Source organism: Amphibalanus amphitrite, unplaced genomic scaffold (genome assembly GCF_019059575.1).
Source record: "Amphibalanus amphitrite isolate SeventyFive unplaced genomic scaffold, NRLGWU_Aamphi_draft 000468F_arrow, whole genome shotgun sequence".
Taxonomy (NCBI): Eukaryota; Metazoa; Arthropoda; class Thecostraca; order Balanomorpha; family Balanidae; genus Amphibalanus; species Amphibalanus amphitrite.
In genome coordinates, this window is record NW_024881962.1 from 476,321 (window position 1) to 498,907 (window position 22,587).

Sequence of the window (22,587 nt, forward strand, 5' to 3'; positions counted from 1 at the left end):
TAATATGGAAGCAATTATTTGAGGCGTTTCTAAAGCAGACACGACAAAATTGGTGCCTGGCCTTGAAAGCAAGAATACCGTTTGGCCCCTTGCGCTCGACTTCGCTCAGGGGCTCAACGCTCAACTTTCTTCTTGTTCTCTGGCGTTCTCTGTTGTTGGCTACAGACTTTTCTCGTCATATCTATTCTGAGGTATAAGCGTTGTTTTTTCGTTTATCTACAAGTGTTTTGTTCCAAGTGAGTGTCTTTTAACTGATCCCCTTTTGGCCCTTTTGCTTTGCCTTCTTGCTCAGGCATGGGCATTGGGCATGTCAATGTCATGTCGTTTAGATATAGGGGCGTTTCAGTCTTAGTGGTTTATATAGCCTTGGTCTTAGTGTTGGTGCATCACCTTAAGGTGCGACTTAAAGCGTGAATCGATACTTACTAGAGGTAGAAATATTAGTTTTGGTGTCTTCCAGTGTCCTGCTTTCATCATGCAAGATAACACATGTATTTCAATTTGCCATTTTGATTTGGAAACAAATTATGCAAATTGGCATAAATGTTGAACAATCAACATTGACATTGTTTTAATGCTTTTTATACTGTAAGCAGTGTAAGCCGTCTTAATTTTTAAGCCATACTATGACTTGAAGAGTGTAGACTCAGGAAACTTGAACATCTGACATGGTTGGTCTGATATCTGGCTTTTCTTGTTGATACCAGTGTGATCTACCCCATTTGTCATTGCCGCAGAAGTGATGGATATCCCGGGTAGACTGCGGAGCGAAGAGCAGTGCTCAGCTATTGTCGGCTCTCCCAACATCAGCACCGCTGCTGAGGCCGCAGAGGCTGCTGAGCGCAAGGAACAGGAGGAGGAGGGACACCAGCTCAACACGCCCTGGACTATGTGGATTGACAAGTGAGTCGCATTGCTACTGTTACAGATGCTCATCTTTCTTGGCCACTGCTCACTGAAGCGGCCAATGATCTGGTTCTGTCTTCACCCGATAGTTTAATTGACGGCTGCGCTCCCCAACTGTGCACCGACACCCTCCCTTCTCAGGGCGGTCTCTCATCACCACAGATTTACCGCCCTCCAGAGTTGACCTACGTTACGTTATTTTGAAGTTTTCGGTAACCCGTAGCTGTCAGTACCGTTTCGTAGCGTAATTGGGATGTTTCGGTAGCGTAGTACGGAAAATAAAAGAATAACGTAGGAACTACGAAATGGATTCCGTAGCAATTACAGGTCAGCTGTATTTGTATAAGGTACATATTTTTTCACTTTACTCATATCGTCACCAGACCTCCGGCCGTTTACACGGATGTGAGACGCCTACTTTATAAATACCACTGAGTCTTTCTTCCGGCCGGACCGACACTGGGGATTTCTCACTGGGGAGTCCCAGGGAATTCCCTGTCGGAAGTCCAGCGCATCTAGCGAGTAGCGCGTAGGCACCGCCGCACCGACGATGCTGCAAAGCCGGCGATCATTGTGCGCAGTATTTGGCTTACTAGAGACTAACCGTTTCCACTGGGTAGTGGATGATGACATATTGCATAACGTAGTACGATAAAATAATTTGCTGCGTTAATTAACAAATACCGTAATTCAGTAACGTAGCAATATATAACGTATCGTAATTCGGTATCGTAGTTTTGGCAAAAAAAGCAAACGTAGCGTAACGTAGTGCGTAACGTAGCGTAGCGCAGGCCAACTCTGCCGCCCTCCCAGCTAAACGCCCACCTCTCCTCCCGCCAGGACGGAGCGCGGCGCCAGTGCCGCCGAGTACCAGGCCTCGCTGAAGAAGGTCTACACCATGACCACCGTCGAGTGTTTCTGGGCCGTCTACCGCAACATCCCGAACGTGCGCGACCTGAACCAGCGCTACACCTACCACATGATGCGCGACGATCGCAAACCACTCTGGGAGGACACGCGCAACTCGCGCGGCGGCACCTGGAAGGTCAAATGCCGCAAGGAGGACTCGGTGAGTGGCCGACTGGGGTGATGACGAGGTGTATGGAGGGTGACGCTGGAGAGGGTGGTTGGGAATGTGGGGACCACATCATGGGGAGATTCCTGATGCCATAGCTGAGACGCCTTGACGCCTAGGATTTGAAGTGACGTTCTCATGCCTAGGAGTAACTTAATATTCGTTTTTTTGTAACTCAAGTTAGTTTGGATAGTGATTATCGAACTTACCAGAACTAGCATTAAATGGAAGCATTTGGTTAAATGGCTTTCCCGATCCAGGTCTTATTACGCACCACGAAGACTTGTTGTGCTGTTCAGTATATGTGTCCTTGCTATGCGTCATGACTTACTATCGCGAACAACTGAAGGGCAAGTTCACCAAGCTACCTTATCTAGTTGATGTTATTATCACCGTATATTTCTAACAAAGACGCAATGTGGGTAAGGTATGAGGGAATGCATGAAGTGGTAAACATGATACGGCCGAAGTACGGAACAGTCGTGTGTCCATTCTTGATGGGCTAATTTTTACCGGAGTTTATAAGGCCAATGATGAATGAATTCTAGCCAGTTACATTGGTCCATGTGTATGTACCTATACTGCCGCAAAACGCCGTCCTTTATCTAAACCTTTATTTTTCGATGCTTGCAGATGAGAACATGCTAACGGAAAATTTGTCATTTCCATGATATATCATATTTTGAGATTCTGAGGCCTTTTGAGTACATATTTCCATATTGCACGAACAAATCAATAGGCATGTTTCGACTGGCCGGCTGATACTCTGGCCGATAAGACTTTTTTGGAAGAAATCGACACTAATGTTATAAAAGAGAAGATAAGCCCACTTGTCGCGAGCCTTGGTCACGATCCCTCGTTTTTTTTTTTAATTTGAGCTATTGTTATCACTATTTTCGCTTCGGTTGTTATTTTTTGTTTACCGGTCGTCATAATCGTCGTCATAAACTGCATTTCACTACATTTACCCACATACCCTCACAGTTTTATATCAGTTGTATATTTTACACACAATCTAGACTAAAATCCGGGCTATTGCCGCTACTGCGTTTCCGATAACTTGCCGCGGGTGTGGTAGCCCCAGATAATTTATCGCAGTGAGGTGGAATAGCCGCACCGTTTATTATCACCTTCCATCGTATCTTTCTATCAGCCTCAATACATATATTTTGTTATGCCTCCCTGTCAAGGTTACAGACTTGCGGGAGACATTGTTTGGTAATGTCCGTTGTCTGAGGAGGCTGCCCTGGGCGAGGTCGATGTTTGTGTCACGCGTCTCGGTGGCGGGCGGTGCTCCCGTACTGGAGACGCCCACCACTGCCACGGACCAGACCGCCTTGGTAATGCCAGACACGCCTCCTCGGACCCGCATTCCTGCGTCGTCAAAACAGAGATGCCAATTCCGTGAAATATAGATACCCTGCGTCAATTGAAGTTGTGCTGAGCTCACCAAGTCTCTGAGAAACGGTTAGAATTGTCCGATCTAGCTCCATCGAATAACGATGACGTGTAAGTGTGATGTTAACAGTTCATTGAATAAATAAGCTAACCAATCATGCCATAGAGTCGACATTTTCACCTCGATACTGTTGGGCCGCGGAGCTGGCTATAGCTATAATAGGTCAGTGCGTACTGGAACTTAATTTCCATGGAACTTATTTTTCTACCGAATTCCGTCGTAAGAACGCTCTCCCCGATCCCACTTCCCCTAAGCGTATTCCCTCTATTCATCCAATTGTGTCTCTATGCCGATGACCACGGCTTTTTTCGCCGCTGGCTGTGATAGTCGTGTGCCGTGCGGCCTTACTAGCCGTCAGGGCCGACACAGTGGCTCTGGCTGACTTACCAATCGACATGCGCTGTACCCGTATTTGGTCCGACGTTTGATACGGATCACACGGACGCCTCACGGGCGGGCCTGTGTTAGTTTGTCGGTCAAGAACTGCAGCGCCAGCAGTGTGATCGTGTATTCCGACTGCTGACCAGGCCAAACGGTGCAGCAAGGCCCCAGGGATATCAAGATGTCGATTAGTTGTGTCTGGCCAGGCTCCGTTTGTGTTGCTAAGGCGACGGTGCGAAAAGCAAGCTGTGCCTCGTAAATGCCAGTGGTTGCATCATGTTTGAAATAAATTTATTAAATTGTGTGAAAGTCTCTATTACTACGTTTTCGCTCTTAAAAATCGAGCGGACTCTTCTCAAAATATGAAAGCTGTTTAACAAATGGCTCATTGTAGGATCGCTTTGTTTTGCCGACTTGCCGTCCTTTGAACGGCGAAATGGCAAAATCCTCTGCAGCGCGAGAGTGGTCAGTCTCCATCTGGCATTCCCGTCGTTTCCTCGACCACCATTCCTATCAGCCGGTAAACCGGTTAGCACCGAACCAGCGGATGTCACTTCCTGTTCCAGCTTTGCAGGCTAACTCATGCTTTACATGTTGTGTAGAATTAGCATTATTAGTTAATTTTAAGAAACGGAGTGGTCTACCGTGGCGTGGTTGTGACGAAAATAGCCAGTTTTCATTCTGTTCAACATGCATTCGAAAATTAGTCACATGTGTTCAAGGGCGACTTTACAAACAACCGTCTTGGGCATATCACTGTATCATTTTCTGTATGGTGCATCTGTGATCTGCTTGTACCCTGGTCTGCAACACTTACTCCGAATGTGGTCAGTGGCCACTCTAGTCTACTACACTCACTGTAGAAGCAAACTGGCTTGTTTCTCGTAGCTCTCCGGTCTCGCTGCACAATGCGTCCTGAGCCTGGTCTACCTGGCCTGATCTATCGTCGACAAAAAAAAAAAAAACATAAGCTCAGCTTTGAATTATTTCGCTCATCTGACCACGTCATTATTCGATTTGTTTTGGCGCTATAACATCGTCCGTTTTCGTTCCTTTTCACTCTTCTAACTATGCCGATGCCACGTTTTTTCAGCCGGATGTGTGGAAGGAGCTGCTTCTCGCGGTCATCGGAGAACAGTTTGACGATTTCGTCGCCGAGGATGACGATATTTGTGGCGTGTCCATTTCGGTGAGTGATGAGTGTTCACCGGCGCTGGGTGGGCGCCTGTCAACTCTCCGTCAGTGGGAGCTGATAAAAGTCGGGTTATCGATGTTAAGAGTTGATAACAGGATTGCTAGCTGCGCAACATTACCTATATTTACTGCGCAAGTGTAGTAGGTATCAGTCACAAAGTATGTCTGTTATACCATAAAGACATAGAGACCATTGTTTGCTCGATTAGTCATTATATTCTTCCCGATAAAGGGTTCATAGAGTCCTGACATTGACGTACAAAGACACAAGTCCCAGTCTGTGCCAACCGAATCGAGATTTTTTTGGTAACGAACAAAATAGAAAGAACATACATTGGACCATATTTTTCCCGATGCCGGACTGTTGATGCTTGAAAGCTTTAATGAACGTTTCTATGCTATGAAATCTACCAAAAAAATATTCATGTGTGTAGTATGTGTTTGATGCTTAGTGTTACTGTTTATATGACGTTCCTTCAGATTCGTGAGCGAGACGACCTTATCCAGATCTGGAACACAAACGCCGCTAGGCACGAGGAGGCCAAGGTGGTGGAAAAGGTCAGGTCGCTCCTACCCGGCGTCAAGTTCTCCGCCATCTTCTACAAACGTGAGTGCTCGACACTGCTGCCTCAGTTGTTCATTATTGTTTGTGTTACTGATTAAAACAGTATCGACTGTAAGTCACATTTTTATGTTCGTTTATGATTGAGATCGGCTTAGTACTTGATTACGAGCGAGCGAGCGCAGCGAGCGAAGTGAGTCTTTTCAATATAACGGAAAAATCTCAGTATGAGCGGCCCGGCCCGGCCCGGCCCAGCCCGGCCCGGCCCGGCCTGTAACGCTTTTGAGAGGCTTATATCTCAGCAACCGCTGGACCGAATGGCCTGCGGTCTTTTTTGCTGGGTAGCCCCATCCCTTCTACCCCGTAATTGACTACTTTTGATACATCTCAGTGACCGCCGTGGCACGTGCCACGTGAAAAGTCAAGGGTGTTCAAGCAGTTTTGCAAAAGTAATGATTTTGAGAGGCCCATATCTCAGCAGCGGCTTGAGCGATTGTCTTGCGGTCATTTTTATAGGGTAGCTGCATCCCTTCTACCAAAGATCGGATACTCTTCATCTATGTGAGTGACCCCCGCTGCACGTGCAAAATACAACAATAAGAGGTGCCAAATTTGTTCCCATTTCAGTAACTCGGTAATTACTGGGGCGATTTCGCTGAAACTTGGCATACAGGTAGGCACCCACCAGGCAATGCATTCCCATGTGTTGCGGTTAGGGTGCTACTGCACGTGCGCACGTGCAGGGGGCGTTTCCAGATCTCGAGAACGGCTGGGCCGATTGCGCTCAAATTTGGTACACGGTTGGGGACCGGTTCGTAGGGTGCCGTGCAACAGTCATTTTGGACCCCGTTTGCACGTGCGCACGTGCAGAATGCCGCTTCCAGATCTCAGGAACGGCTGGGCCGATTGCGTTCAAATTTGGTACACCGCTAGCGACCGGTTAGAAGGGTGCTTTGCGCAAGCCCGTTGGAAGTGCCCTCTCGCCCGTCCGCACGTGCAGGGCTCACTATCTCGCTCGCTCGTTCTTCGCCCAAAAGGCGTTTTACTGGTTTTATGACTTGCCTTCATTAGTCGTTAGCGGCTTCATTGGACACAACCAACTCATTGGCTACCAATAAGTGATAAGCTGAAATCAGTAAGTCTGATTGAACTTGGAATTATTACCAGAATGTCGCAATGATTGCTAAATCACCAAGAAAATTTAATCGCAGTCACCTCAGCCAATAATTACGGGAGTTCGTTCCAATTATTGTTATACGATGACGGGGATCGTTTTTAGCGTGACTTCCGTTTCATAAAGAAATGGAACGTTTCAGCATTTGTTGTCTTATAAGCGACAGTCTCTTGATCAATAGTATAGCGCGCTTGGCTACACGCTGAGGAGCCTGTATGCTGAGGCTGCACGCTACCCGGACAGCTGTAATTGCTAATTTACCTGTCGAGGCGCTTTCCTGATCAGGATCCCAGAATTACTTTTTCGGCCCTTCATATAATGATGAAATGAGTTGATAAACGAATGAATGTATGAATGAATGGATAAATGAATAAATGAATGAATATATGGCTGAAAAAAGAATGGATAGGATTCAGGTTCAGATTTAAGTTGAAGGTCAGCAATGTAGAAAAGTGAAAACGATCATTGATCTAAGCTTTGACGCCCTGCTCCACTCCCTCCCCAGGTCACGAAACTCACCACGCGTTCGAAGGCAAGAAATAGAGCTCTGAGAAAGTCCAAACCACTCTGCTGCTACCAGCTTCCAGTTGTGCCAGGTCACTGGGTGACCCCGGCGACCTTTGGGTCAATGACCTTCAGCCGTCGTGACCGACTATATAACGGCCAGACTCGCCTTCCCTGCGGGCCAGGAGCCGGGGTCAAGGGTCAGGGCTCGCTGCAGTGACCTTCAGATGAGTAATCGTTGGGTCAGATGATGTGAGTGAAAGGCATGTATGCGAGAGTGAAGTGAGACGAGTAACCGGTGTTGTAGCTGCTTGATTCTGCCTCGTGTGCTTGTTTGACAGAACATATGAGCTATTTTTATATGAAAGAGCGATCCAGGTCCGATGGAGAACATGTCTGTAGGGCATGTACGTTGAATACGGGATGCTTAGAAGAGTTGGTAGGTGACGATGCCGCGCCCTGTTTGCTAGTAACTGTTTTCTGATTGGTTTCTTCCGCTCCTGTCTTACGGTTGGGGCTGCATATCTTTCAGTACCCCAACTTTCATCAGATGGTGTTCATGGGTTGAATGGTAGGATCGAGAGGCGGTAGGATTGAGTGCCAGTGGAATGTGATTTATTTTTGTCTAACCTAACCTAACCCATTCAGCCGCGTACATTTGTTACATCCTACCGCTCTTGGAATAGCACAAGCTATGCATTATGCAATCTACTTAACATTGACTCTGATCGCCCTTCAATATTCGAAGTCTTAAGTCTGATTAACAGCTGGTTCTGCACCGCTCTTTGCGTTGATTTTACGTGCTAGACTGATAAAGTGGGATTACAAAGTATTACACAAGATACGCAAAATTTATAGGCTGACAGCGGTTTGAAACTCGCGAGTTAAAGACATATTTGATATATTCTTTGTGATCTGGGTGCCTACTTATTGATCAGTGCAATTATCAGCTGATCCAAACAGCCTCTCATTCTTCATTCATCGGCATTCTCGTATGAAAGCGAACTGTAATTTTGCTAATTAATATTTCATAATGCTACAGCTGGTGCCACATTTTCGTTTGTTGATCTCCAGTGATAGGTACCCTAAAACCAGTATAACGCCTTTTGGGGCGACTAACGGAGCGAGCGAGAGGGTGGGCCTTGCACGTGCGAAATTTCGAGGGGGTACCTCCAACTGACTTGTGCACGGCACCTTACTTACCGGTCTCTAGCGATGTGCCAAATTTGAGCACAATCGGCCCAGCCGTTCTCGAGATCTGGAAGCGACACCCTGCACGTGCGCACGTGCAAAATGGGTCCCAACTGACTTGTGCACGGCACCCTACTAACTGGTCCCTAACCGTGTTCCAAATTTGAGCGCCATCGGTCCAGCCGTTCTCGAGATCTGGAAACGCCCCCTGCACGTGCGCACGTGCAGCAGCACCCCAACTCTGGCACATGGATATGCAGTGCCTAGTGGGTGCCTACCTACATGCCAACTTTCAGCGCAATCGGCCAAGTAGTTACCGAGATATTGCAACAATTGCAAAACTGACACCTCTTCGCTTTGCACGTGGCACGTGCATAAGGGGTCACCCACATGCATCGAGAATAGTCCAATACTTGGTAGAAGGAATGAAGCTACCCTACAAAAATTACCGCGTGTAAATCGGTCAAGTGGTTGCTGAGATATAAGCCTCGCAAAAGCGTCCGCACGGCCGGCCGCTCATACTCAGAAATTTCCGTTAATCTAAGGAAAGACTTCGCTCGCTTCGCTCGCTCCGTAACTAGCTCCGACCTACGTTCAAGCTCCAAGCAGTGTTGAGTTCCACACGCATGCATTTGTGAACAAATGCCCATAGATCGTGTTCAGAGCGGTTGACATGCTCTCTTAGAATATTGAATCGTTCCTTGCCAAGGCTCTGGATGAGTCGTTATAGCACGAATCAGTGGCTGTTTGTGTGCGGATTTCGTCCCACGGTACCGATCACATCTTGAGATTTGCGACGATCCGCGCTGCCGTTGGTGTTTGCTGCCGGTCTTGTCTCGGACAATCTGTGCACATCGCTACATGTCGTTAACCCCTCTAACGTCATCGGCTAACATCGGGCGGATGCGTCAGATTGAATGCTCCGGGCCCAGTCCCGTTTGCAGAGCACGGCGTGCGAGACGGGCCGGTCGCCGCCCGAGCAGCGGCCTTGACGGGACCGGTCTGTGTCCACTGCGTGACTGACCTGTACGTGACCGGCTGTCGGTACAAGACGGGCGGTGCCGTCTTTCATGAGAGCGATGTAACGCGGCGTCCGCCCTTCGCTGGGTGTTGCCAGAGACATGCGTTGAGAGGATCATGTTGAGTGCGTTGCGCTCAGAGCGGGTCCGAGCTGTGTAATGCTTGGGGGCTTTGTTAGCAGGCTGAGACGGTCGCCAGTTGTCGGATGGTGAGACGAGAGGATATGATTAGTTCCTGTCGCTCGTGCTATGCCAGATGTCGCTTCGCTCAACGTTTGTTGGTGTCGCTTTGTGTGTTGCCTAGCCAGCTGGGTTTTGTATTCGATGAACGACCTAACGTGGCGATGTGCTCGATTTTAGCTTGCTTTTACTGAAGAACGTGATCTTTTGTTGGCTCAGAATCGTAACGTACGTTTGTCGTCGTTTTGTGAGGATTGATATCTGTTCAAAGTTAGTTATTTCCGTGCAATTTGAATGATCGACAAACGCCAGTAGACGTTGTGATGGCAAAAGTCCTTGCGATTAGTTTCTACGAAACAGCTGACTGCGCCAGCTTCCATATTCTGTCCACCTGTGACCCTGTATGCTTAATGTTTATGTCTCTAACATGCCAAATCAAAACGAATCGCTTGACATCGCCACGGAAAGCTTGTAGCTGCGATTATCTTGTGTAGCGTGTTCGATCTGTTTAAGCTGGGCCCTCGACTGGTACCACCAGACCGTTGTTGGCGATGAAGATGCTACTTACGGCGTCCCCCGCGCGAGAGCTAGCTGTTAGAAGGCTTCGGTCGTTATCTATGTGCGATGACCTGTTACTGTGCCGATTTACAATGAGCTGAGGGCGTTTACCTGGTAGGGGATGCCACATATTAGTGCTAACGCTGGCTCCGTTGTGCCGGCTAACGGCAGGGGCAAGGCCAAGATAAAAATGCCAACGTTAGACGAGAGAAATGGTATGCTAGCCAAGAGTATATCAAACATGCTGTGAAGACATGCTATGCACATGTGAATTTTCGATGTAGGTACAATATTCGCAATATATGATATGCGTACAAGAAATGTGTATTTTGGTGGATGAGTCCGACGAGTAGTAAAGGAATATTGAGTCCGACCCCTGATGGCTCCGACCCCGCTCGCTGGGATCCCTCCCCCCCCCGGGACGTACAATGTTCAGAGCAGGCTTTTTGTCAAGCATCATATGGAACTGGATCCATCCAAGCCAGGGTCCATCCATGCCGGAATCGAAATGAGAAACACCACTAGCCATGTGAAAGGCGAGCGTGAAGTGATCACTTCAAGTTGGAGTTAATTGGTAGCACAAGTTGGTAGCATTTCATCGTGCTCTTTATAACCTGCTTGCGGCAATCAGAATTCGCGTAAAAATTACACTGTTCGCGGTTTCTTATTCTAATCATGGTTGCTAGGCAACGCCCCAACGAGGGGCTAGTTTACCGCAAGTTGCCTGACAACTTGTTGTCTTCTTTTTTCTCCGTTTTGAGAGGTCATATCAAAGAACACCATTCTCATGGTAAATATCTCCGGGACGTTTGTGTGTGGTTTATTCATCTTTTATTTTGTAATTAATTTAATCAAGGGTTCGGTGTTTTGTATACCCTGTGCTCCACCCAAAAATCCCTTGAAGAGTTTTTTTTTTTTACATGGCCAAGGATACAAAGGTAAGCATTTATCTTTTTTCAGCCATTTGACACGCCAAGCCAAGGGCCTAACTTGAAATGGACTTGAATAAACCTGTGGAATGTGGATGCCATGCTCCGAAATCCCAAGTCCCGACAATTCCTCTAAATATAGGTTGAAAGGCACACCCACCCAATGTAGCCTGAGACCCAAAAGCAGACTTTCAGCAGATAGTATTAAGTTGCAGACTCAGCAGAGAGCTGTTGATAAAAGTCACTTATTTTCTGTGGTTCGGTTCCCGTCATATGTTGATATCCAACCTTATCGGACTGCTTACTTCTGTAAATACATTGTTTTAGTCACTCCTTTGGTTGCCTGTAAGCTTCTCGTCTACATACAAATTTTTATCCTGCGCCACTACCTTTCTCCGCATTCCACCTAAACCTAAACAAGAGTACTGGATGGGGCTATCATATCATGTTCTGTAACACTGGGCTAGGTAGGTAAGTACTTGCAGTACTTGGGGAAGGAATTCAAATTCAAGTGCTCTCTGACTCAAGGTGACATATATTGCTTTTGCCAGTTTTAGATGTTATGCTAAACTTTCAACCAAACTACATTAGGTATACCTACCCTAGGATTACATATGTTGTCTGCTTTTTGTTTTATACATTATTTGATCATGAGATTGAGATATGACAAAAGTAAAACAGAAATCATGTAGATCATGGGTCACCTCAGCCCTCAGGTAAAGTGATTTTCAAGAGTAGGTAGGTACTTATTTTGAAAAAAGGAGTACTTACTGTGGTGTCGCGAGCTGCTCCCCCCTGCCCCGGGGCCTGGCGACGCCATTTGCTCCCCCCTGCCCGGGGGCCTGGCGACGCCACTGGCGGCGCCGGCGCGCAGACGCGGGGTTCGAGAGAGTCGGCCGCCGGCCCGCGCGGGGTGCGGTTGCGGTAGTAGCGATCGGTGTTTGGCGCTCTGGGAAGTTTAACGCAATGCGGCTTTGGTTGTGAATAAAGAACTCACGTTATAACATCCTGGCGACGAGGATCAGATCAAGGTGAAGCCTTGGAGCTGTGATTGCGAGTGATGGCGAAACGGGCTAGTGATCAGTGCGCGGTGGTCAGCGAGGGCGGGCAGGCCACGGACGGTGAGGGCGCAAACGTTGCTTAGTACGAATGCTTAGTGCTTAGTATTGCTTAGTATTTTTATTTTCGCGCTGCTGCTGGTAGTGTGCCTGTCGCGCGGCGGCCGTTGTCCCGGCAGGGTTTCCCATGTGATCGCCGAAATTCGTGGCGGCCATGATGCCTCGGCAGTGTGGCGTGCGTGGCGCATGCGTCGGCGTGCTGCACGCTGATTGGTCGGCCGGGGGTGACGCGCAGCTGTGGCAGCGCGTGTGATTGGCCGATCGGTGCGGCGGAGAGGGCCTCAATGCGGTTTGAGGCGCCTGGTCCCCGAAGCGGGTAATTTCGGCGGGGAGCTGGCGCGCGGCCGGGCGGTGTGGGGCGAGTGCGCATGCGCGCGCGGTGACGTGCGTGTGACGTCACTACCACGTGACGCCCCCGTCGAGAAAAGCGCGGGAAACCGCAGCTGCAGCGCCAAGTACGGGCGCAGGGCGGCGCGGTGAGCGGTGACCGGCGCGGTGAGTGGTGACCGGCCGGGTGAGCGGTGACCGGCCGGTGTGAGCGGTGACGCCCGGCTGCGGGCCGACCGGTGGAGCGGCGGCGAGCCGACCGGCGGAACGACGTGCTGGTGAGAGCGCGGCGGCACGATGGATCCAACGGGGATGCAGATAGTGTCTGCGGTGCCGTACCGTCCAGGCACGGACTTTGAAAAGTGGCTCCGGGCATTGGAGCGGTATATGATCGCTGTTGACATTCAAGGGCCGGCGAGACGGTGTGCAGTCCTGTTGCACCTGGTGGGTCCGGACCTCGCCGATGTCAGCGATTCACTGCCTGAGGAAGACGCCGAGAGACAGGGAGAAGACGAGTTTGCTCGCCTGAAAAGGAAGCTAACACGGTATCTGGTGCCGAAGAATAATGTGGTGGCGGAGAGAGGAAAGTTTCAAGGGATGACAATGGAGCAGGAAGAGAGCCTGGAGGAGTTCCTGGGCAGACTACGGACGCAAATCCTGCGCTGCGGCTACGAGCCGGCGCAGGTGGACCGAGAGTTGAGAGACCGATGCGTCCTGGGCAGCCGAGGTGAGCTGCAGAGGAAGCTGGTCCGGGAGGCGGCGCTAAAGGGTGACGACCTCTCTCTGGAGGACGTCCGGCGGACGGCACGGGCGCACAGGGACGTGATGGATCTGACGACGCGGCTGTCCGGGGCGCCGGCGCCGGCCGAGACGGACGGGGAGGCAGTTCACCTGGTGCGACGCCCGCAGCGGACGGAGAGGGTCAGGCCGACCGAGCCCCCGGGGCCAGGCACGTGCTTCCGCTGTGGCGGCCGGGGCCACTGGCGGCGCCACTGTCCCAGCGCGCAGTCGCGGCAGGCCGGCGCGCGGCCCCGGCAGGACGGTGCGCAGCCCCGGCAGGACGGCGCGCGGCCCCGGCAGGACGGCGCGCGGCCCCGGCAGGACGGTGCGCAGCCGCGGCAGGACGGCGCGCGGCCATGGCGGGCCGGCGCGCCGCGCTGCTATCGGTGCGGAGAGCGTGGGCATCTGCAGCGAGACTGCGGCACACAGCGAACCGGCGTAAAGCTGGTTGAGGACGGCGACCAGGCTGACTGGCAAGTCGGCGCCGTGCAGCCAGCCGCAGCCGAGTGGGCGACGGTCAGGGTGAACGGCCAGGAGTTCACCATGCTGATCGACACTGGCTCACCGGTGACTATAATCAGCGCGGAGACTCACATCCCCGGTCTGACGCTGCGGCCGAGTGAGCTGCACCTCACGTCATTCACCGGCCAGCAAATCCGTCTGCGAGGCGAGGCCGACGTCAACGTGGAGACGGACGGCCGAGCGACACGGCTGCGACTCGTCGTGTCCGACATGGGCTCTCACCGACCTCTCATGGGACGAGAGTGGATCAAGGCGCTGAGGACGGCGTCGGGTCTGGAGACGCTGAACGTGTGCCCGGTGGCGACTCAGCCGACGCTGAAGGAGGTGATGGACAAACACCGTGAGGTGTTCAAAGAAGAACTGGGCAGAATCCCGGTGAAGGTGGCGCTCAGACTGAAGGAAGGCGCCAAACCGGTCTATCGACGCGCCAGACCGGTGCCGTTTGCGCTACAGCAAGATATCGAGCGGGAGCTCGACAAGTGGCTGGATCAAGGGATCGCCGAGAAGGTGCCTCCTGGACCCTTCTCCGGATGGGGTACGCCGCTCGTACCCATCCCCAAGAAGGACGGCGTGCGGCTGTGCGCGGACTATCGGATCACGGTGAACCCGCAGCTGCAGCCTATGAAGTATCCGATGCGCACGCCGGAGGAGCTATTCGCCAGCATCCGAGGGAAAAAGTTCTGCAAGCTGGACTGCAGGAACGCCTATCTCCAGTGCGAGCTGGACGAAGAGAGCCGAGAGATGACCACCGTGACCACACACCGTGGTGCGATGCGGATGAACCGTCTCCCGTACGGGATCAGCACCTGTGGAGCGCAGTTCCAGGCGATCATGGACCAGGTGCTGGATGGTCTTCCAGGAGTCGTCTGTTACCTGGACGACGTGCTGATCGGCGCCGACAGTGACCGTGAGCTGATGGACAGGCTGGACCGGGTGCTGGAGCGGCTAAAGGACAACGGCGTCCGCCTCAAGAAAGAGAAGTGCCAGTTCGGAGTCCGAGAAGTGGTGTATCTCGGTTGGCGACTGTCTGAGGCGGGTCTGCGCCCGGTGCAAGAGAAGACGGCGGCCGTCACAGCAGCACCTGACCCTCGGAACGTGCAGGAGCTGCGATCTCTGATCGGGTCAGTCAGCTATTATCAGCGGCTGCTGCCCAACCTGTCTACCGTGCTAGCGCCGCTCTACGCGCTACTGAAGACGGGCGTCAAATGGGCATGGACGGCGGAGTGCGCCGCGGCAGTGCGCCGTGTGAAGGACATGCTGTCCACGGCGCCGGTCCTGATGCGGTACGACCCCGTGCTGCCGCTGCGGCTCGTCACGGACGCCAGTGCGACAGGCGTCGGAGCGGCTCTGATGCAAGTGACGCCCGAGGGGCTCGAGAGGCCGGTACAGTACGCCTCCCGAACGCTCACTCCGACGGAGAGGAAGTACGCCCAGGTGGAGAGGGAAGCCGCAGCCGTCTCGTTCGGAGTGCGGCGGTTCCACCAGTTCCTGTTTGGTCGGCCGTTCACCCTGGTGGTCGACAACAGGACGCTCTCCAGGATCCTGAACCCGGACCGTGAGCTGCCCTCTCTGGCGGCGGCTCGCATGCAAAGGTATGCGCTGCAGCTCGCGGCGTACCAGTACAAGATCGAGCTGCGCCGGACGGAGGACATGAGGCTGGCGGACACGATGTCCCGTCTGTCGGTGCCGGACGAGGCGGAGAACCGGCTGTCGGCAGAAGAGGAGGCGGCGTACGGCGGAGGCGGCGTAATGTTCATCGCCGAACAGGGGCCGTGTCTGACCGCGCAGCAGATAGCAGTGGCCACGCGCCGAGACCCGGTGCTCGCCCGCGCTCTGGCGGCGGTGCGATCGGGCTGGCCGGCGGTGGTGGACCCGGACCTGGCTCCCTTCAAGAATCGCCGAGAGGAGCTGACGACCGAGGCCGACTGTCTGCTCTGGGGCGGCCGAGTCGTCATCCCGAGCAACCTGCGCGACACCGTCAAGCGGGAGCTGCATGAGGGTCACTTCGGCTGCACTCGCATGAAGCAGCTGGCGAGGCGCTTTGTCTGGTGGCCGGGACTCGATGCTGAGCTGGAGGCGCTGGCTCGCGGGTGTCAGGCGTGCGTCTCAAAGCGAGCTGAGCCGCCGCAAGCGACACGGCACCCGTGGGAGCCGACGGACGGCCCGTGGCAGCGGGTGCACGCCGACTTTGCTGGGCCGATGCTGGGCCATTCCTTTTTGATAATGGCCGACAGCTACACAAAATGGATCGAAGCTGTGCCGATGAAGACGACGACGGCGGCCCGGACGGTGGCCGTGATGCGCGATATTTTCGCCCGTCTGGGACTGCCAGTGCAACTGGTGACCGACAACGGCCCGCAGTTCGCCAGTCAAGAGTTCGCGGCGTTTGTGCGGTCAAACGGCATTCGTCACACTCGTGTCGCGCCGCACCACCCCTCGTCCAACGGACTGGCGGAGAGAGCAGTCGGCACCGTCAAGAACGCGCTCCGAGTCTGCGCGGCGGCCGGTGGGGGAGTGGACCTCTCTCTGTCACGCGCGCTCCTGGCGTACAGAGTGACGCCCCACGCCGCGACTGGACGGACTCCCGCTGAGATGCTGTTCGGGCGGAACCTACGCACTCGGATGAACCTCATGGTTCCGAGCGCCGAGACAGCTCTGCAGGCGGCTCGGGACAGGCAGCGTGAGACGGCCGGCGGACGGAGCAGGGAATTCGCCGTGGGAGCTACAGTGTGGGCCCGCTCGTATGACGGTCGTCAGAAGTGGGTCCGCGGCACGGTGGTCGCCCGCCCCGGTCCCGTGTCGTATGAAGTGGACGTGGGACACGTGATCTGGTCGCGCCACGTTGACCAGCTGTTGGCGGCGGCGGCTGACCCAGGGAACAGCCCCGGCGGTGACGTCAGAGCGACGACCGGCGGTGACGTCAGAGCGGCGACCAGTGGTGACGTCAGAGCGACGACCGGCGGTGACGTCAGAGCGACGACCGGCGGTGACGTCAGAGCGACGACCGGCGGTGACGTCAGAGCGACGACCGGCGGTGACCGGGCTGGTGGCGCCGGCGGCAGCGCCGGGCGCCCTGTCGGAGACGATCGCGCCTATGGCCTCGGTGACGGCAGCCGCGCCGGCGGCGCCGGTCAGGCCTGTGACCGGGGAGGAGCCGGCCGTGCCGGTGATCTCGGCGGCGGCGGTGATGCGGGTGACCCCGGCGGCGACGGCCGTGCCGGTGACCCCGGCGGCGGCGGTAGTGCCGGTGACCTCAGCGGCGGCGGTGATGCCGTCAGCGGCGGCGGTAGTGCCGGTGACCTCGGCGGCGGCGGTGATACCGGTGACCTCAGCGGCTACAGTCACACCGGCGGTGGCGGTGATGTCGGTGACGGCGGCGGCAGGGGCGGCGGGGACACTGCGGACCCCTCGCAACGCCGTTCCGCTCGGCGCCGGAGGTGCCCGAGGCGACTGATCGCCGAGGTTTAAAATGTGTTTGGCGCCGGAGGTGCCCGAGGCGACTGATCGCCGAGGTTCAAAATGTGTTTGTTTCCACGTTCCGACGCGTAATGTGTTCGTTTCCACGTTCCGGCGCGTAATGTGTTTGTTTCCACGTTCCGGTTTAGAATGTGTTTGTTCCACGTTCCAGTTTAAAGTGAATGTGTTCCGTTTGAAGGGCGGCGCCGGCAGTTTAAAGTGAATGTGTTCCGTTTGAAGGGCGGCAGGTTAAAGTGAATGTGTTCCGTTTTAAGGGCGGCAGGGTGTGGTGTCGCGAGCTGCTCCCCCCTGCCCCGGGGCCTGGCGACGCCATTTGCTCCCCCCTGCCCGGGGGCCTGGCGACGCCACTGGCGGCGCCGGCGCGCAGACGCGGGGTTCGAGAGAGTCGGCCGCCGGCCCGCGCGGGGTGCGGTTGCGGTAGTAGCGATCGGTGTTTGGCGCTCTGGGAAGTTTAACGCAATGCGGCTTTGGTTGTGAATAAAGAACTCACGTTATAACACTTACCATCCCAAATATTCAGTTTTGAAACACCAAGGCATATATTGGGACATACCTATCAATAGAAATATTACCTAATGTAACCAGATCTGCATAGTTCATGCTATAAATTATAATTGATCTAGGTTTTATAAAGGTTTTATGAGACTGGCCCCTTAATGAAGCATAGCTTTTAAAGTACTTTATTGAAAACAGGAGGGTATAAGAGAATGCAAGGGTACTGAGTTGCTTGAGTTACAAGTATCTTCTTAATTATGACAAAGTCAACTAGAAGAATGATGACTAAACTACACTTTTGCTGAAGATTACCAACTTATCCATTGACCAGTATCCATATTAATGACCCTTCACTGATAGATCTTTTTATTACTGCAGAGAAAATGCATAGAAAGCAGGTAGTATGCAATGTGTACCAGCCCTTACTAAAGCTTTTCACTCTGTCCGTCCCAGGGGAGCCATTTGACTACCAAAGTGATGTTTGGTGACTGCTGTGACTGTGTGAGTCCTGGCCCCTGTTTGAGCTGCTTCATTGGTAATTATTTTCTAGATTTCTTGCGACCTTCATTAGTTGTGGCCATAACACTAACAGACCAGCGACGAGGCCTGAGCCACAAACTGTGAGACCTGAGAGCTGCGACAGCTTCTGAGTTCTTAGACCCTTAGCTCCAAGCACCTCATACTCCAAGCCTTGAACCCCGTCTGGAAAATGACGAATGTCGAGCTTATAGCTCGAATTCTGAGCGACGGTATTTAAACTTCAAAGCTCTTTCGAATTCCAACCCCCCCCCCCCCCCACCCCAGGCCCGACTCCCAAGTGACGAATCTCGAGCTCCTAGCTCCCTCCCCGAGCCTCGAGCCTCAAGTGCTGGTACTCGACATCGACCGCATCGGTCGGGGAACGTGATGGAATGCAGCGTAACGGTGCACGCCAAACGCTGCAGAATAGTGCGGAACATATTAGCGAAACTGGCGGTGCCTCCTGCCTCAAAGGCGGACCTGTGTTATACGACCTGTGTTGGGCCTTGTATATTTGCGTACGAGACATGGGTGGAGTTCGCATATAGTTGCGTGGAGTGGGGCAGACGGAATGAAATTATTGGATGTTTCAGTTTGTAAAAATAAAAATGTTTCAAAAGACAACTACCCTACGCTTGAATATTTTTCTCGATTTTTTTCCGTGCATTTTTTTGCGCAGTGCAGTGCGTTTTAGGATTGGAAGACCCAAACATTCCGATAGGAATTCCCGCTCTGTGTGTCTGTTCCACTGCGTCCTTCGGTGCAATGCACGGCTCGTCAGTGAGGTAGCCACATCGCGTGCACTTCACTTAGCATTCTGCACGGTCCAGTCGACACGTCACCACTCTAGTCGGCGGCTGGTGGCCTCCCTACACCCGACCGACCTGTCAAACTCCAGCCTACCGCGCTACCGTGCCCGTCTGCCGCTGACACAATCTGATCGGATCCACTGACGCCGCGTCAGCCAGTCCGGTCGTGTCGGGCCGCCCTCGCTGTAAGCGGGCCGCTCGAATACACACACAGCCGCGGAGACTGGGGACGAACACACACACGGTGAAGGACCGCCGTGTGCCGCCGCCGCCCCGCATGCGGGCTCAGTGGATGGTGGAGTGCGGGCGGGCGGCGCGTGAGGCGTGTGCCGAGCGGAGTGGGCGCTATGGAGAGTGTTCTACTGAGAGTGAGCGCTGAGAAGTGTGGAAGTGTGCGTAAGGAGTGGAGTTTTTGGTCCACGGAGGAGGTTGAAGACAATTCCTGTCGTATGAGCGAGCATAGAAAGTGAGCAGTGTGGTGCTGACTGCCGACAGCCGAATTTTCAGTGGAATTGTGACAGGTGGACGGCGGTAGAGGTCAGCGACTTTGTGCGGCGTCTTGCGCTGAAGCGAATGATCCCAGCGGGCTCGACAAGCTTGCATCGTTCAGTGATTGCCAGGTATGTCCACTTCCAGCGTTCTGACACTAGGTTTTTGGATACCTACATGACTAAAGGAAGAAAGCACAAATGTTTCCATGCTCGTCTAAACTTTCGTTTGATGATGGGTTTAGCTGTTACTTTTTACCCGGAACTGTCTACTGGTGTTCGTATTTAACACAAGATTCAAGTCCTATTTACTATTGCCGGGGAAATTATTTCGTGTCTTTTTTCGCAAGGCTTCGACTACAGCGTCGCTCGTTTCCGGCTGGCATCTGCATTCCCTTCCATCCCCTTCCTTTTTCTTTTCATCCCCGTTACTGTGCCGTTTTTTTCCGTGAATTCTATTCCGATTTCACTTTAAACTTCTAGTGTAACCCCCATCCCCCGCTTTTCTGTCCCGTTTTTTTGTGCGTCTTTCTGTCTCTGTAACGTCCTCATTTGTTTCATTTCTGTCTCCTTCATAGTTGCTTCATCTACATATCTCTGTATGTATATATGACTGCCTCTACCCTTCTCTTCCTCCTCTCCTTGCTCACTCTCCCTCTATATCTCTCTCCTCTCCCTACCCTGTACGGGTCTCAATCCCTACCCCTGCCTTCGCTCTCATTCCCTCAGGCCATTCCTGTCGTGTCTCCGTGCTGTGTCACCACGCCCTGCTACCGTTGATAAGTCCCTACCTCCTACCCTCTCACCTGCCCTCCCCTACCGGCCCTCCCGGTTCTCCACGTAAATACCGGGGCCGACGCCCTCGCAGCCGCCGATAACACTCGCCCGTCCCCGCTGCGTCGCCGCCGACGAGAGTCCGCGTCGCTGCCGACGCGTGGTTGAGTCCGCGTCGGTCCCGACAGCAGGCGGGCGCCGACGGCCGACTCGGCCGCACGTGTCGGCCAGACGTGGTACGGAGTGCGAACGGACCGGCTTTGTTCGCGCCTGGTACTGGGTTGACTGGGGAAGAGTTGTGTAGTCGTGTCGGGATAGTCGTGGGAAGTAGAAGTGCGAAGACGGTGACAGCAAGATTACTTTGGGGACAGTAGAGGTGAGGCTTTTTTAATGGTGCGGTGATATATTGGAGCATTTTGGGTACCTGTGCAAAACATATGAGGATTGCTGGTGAAGCCGAGCTGCTTCGGTGTTGCTCCTTTTGCCTTGTCTTTTTATGGCAGTTTTTGTGAGTTGTACGTAGCGGCATGGGGCGATTTCTATCCATCTTTCCCCACGCTCTTCCTCGGTTCAGTATGCATGTAGTGGGGTGTAATCCACTGCGGGACTACGAATCAGGTGTAGCACATCTGTTGTGCGAGGCGAGACTGACAGGGGAGTGATTGAAACCAGACTCGGAGGGACGCTGACCGGAAACTACCAACATCCGGTCTGCATCGTGGGTGGAAGACGTGACTGAAGGGTGTGAGGGTGTGAGGGGGTTGGGATGGAGTGGAGGGAGTAGTAAGTGGCGTAGTAATGGAGTGTTGTTGCGGTGCAGACTGCAGAGGTAATTGGTGACGAAGGGTACTCTTGGAAAGCGAGATCGGGGTCGATTGTTGAACCGTCATTTTGACTGTGTCCACGCCAATGTCTATGTTGGTGTCGGTGTGGGCGTCAGCCTATCTGTTTTTGCGTCAGTGTTGGTGACAGTGCTGCCAGATCGCTTCCGATGTTGGATTGATCAAGATATCTTTTAATACGGCGCTGGCGTTTGCGCTCGTACCAGTGTCGTTTTCAACTTCATGACCAGTTTAATTATCGAATGACTTGTTCCCTCTTTTTCCTGCATTGCCTCTAATTTTCCGCCTCGATCACAATATTTCCCTGATTCACCAAGGCCATCCCGTGCTTCGCTGTCATAATCCTCCTTTTCCTCACAATCATCCCATGACTAAGGGCTGATCTTCGGTCACTCCGGCCACCATCTGACCTCTCTCACTCCTCTGATGACCCTCTGCTCTGCCAAATGGCCACCATCCCTCGCCGTAGGGCGACCGCGGCTCATCGCTCGTCAGAACACCGCTGCCAGAGTCTGACGACACTCGAGTCGGGCTGGGCACGGATCTCAGAAGGCTCCGAGCGGTTCGGAGAGCCGCCTTTCGTGGGTGAAACGACTTGGGCGGAGGCTGGCAGAGACGGAATTTATGGTCGAGTGACCGACCGGAGAACCGCCCCTCGGGCTGACGGTTTTGCAGGGTTATGTGTCGATGGTGGGGTGGAGAACAAGTTGTCGAGGGCTGGCTGTCGGATCTCCAATTGCGTGATCGTTCTGTTGACATTTTGTACAGCTTCACACGACTGGTCGAAACCGTGACATTATCGTGGCTAACTCAGAAACCAGCACGAAAATGATCAAATTTGCTACGGGAAGAAGTCGCAAATTAGGCAACAACCGTGAAATATTTGATTAGGCCCACTAAATCCGGTTTTACGAGCGTTATTGCCCGAGTTTATTGTTTAACTTCGATGTTATTGCTCCCCTAACCACTGCCCTCTCCCCTGTTTCAGTCATAGTACAAACATAGCACGTGTGGCAGCGGCGGCAGAGGGGAAGGAGCCCTAGCTCGGCTCTGATGGTGTTCGGCGGCGGGGCGGCGCGGCGCGGAGACAAACCTGGCGCGATGGCGGCGCACGGCGCAGACACCAACCACCACGAGGAGGCCAGTCGCATGCTGGAGACCGCCCTCCAGCAGATGGATAGCATCATTGCCGGTAGGTGGCAGGAGCGGCGCTGTCGGTACCAGGGGAGAGGCGTCTGACTTTGTATCGTGTGTTATGCTGTCTTTTGTTTGTTTGTTCTTTTTTGCTGAGAGTTACCTATGGC

The 22,587-nt window shown here is 53.3% G+C and overlaps 2 protein-coding genes across 3 annotated transcripts; both read left to right on the plus strand.

The window, feature by feature from the left end:
* Positions 1-57: 57 nt before the first annotated feature.
* Positions 58-10,524, plus strand: LOC122392096 (eukaryotic translation initiation factor 4E type 3-like). Of its 2 annotated transcripts, none has more exons than XM_043386609.1 (6): positions 58-191; positions 738-903; positions 1,747-1,975; positions 4,915-5,010; positions 5,496-5,622; positions 7,257-10,524. In XM_043386609.1, the coding sequence occupies exons 2-6, from the start codon at positions 743-745 to the stop codon at positions 7,292-7,294; spliced, it is 651 nt and encodes a 216-aa protein (XP_043242544.1). In that variant the 5' UTR covers positions 58-191; positions 738-742; the 3' UTR covers positions 7,295-10,524. The 2 variants fall into 2 exon arrangements, with proteins under 2 accessions (XP_043242544.1, XP_043242545.1); XM_043386610.1 differs by having other exon boundaries at positions 80-236.
* Positions 10,525-13,180: 2,656 nt separating this feature from the next.
* LOC122392076 (uncharacterized protein K02A2.6-like) lies at positions 13,181-22,277 on the plus strand. The gene is made up of 3 exons (XM_043386577.1): positions 13,181-13,498; positions 13,850-16,774; positions 22,272-22,277. Exons 1-3 carry the CDS (start codon positions 13,181-13,183, stop codon positions 22,275-22,277), a joined length of 3,249 nt encoding a protein of 1,082 aa, XP_043242512.1.
* Positions 22,278-22,587: the final 310 nt, after the last annotated feature.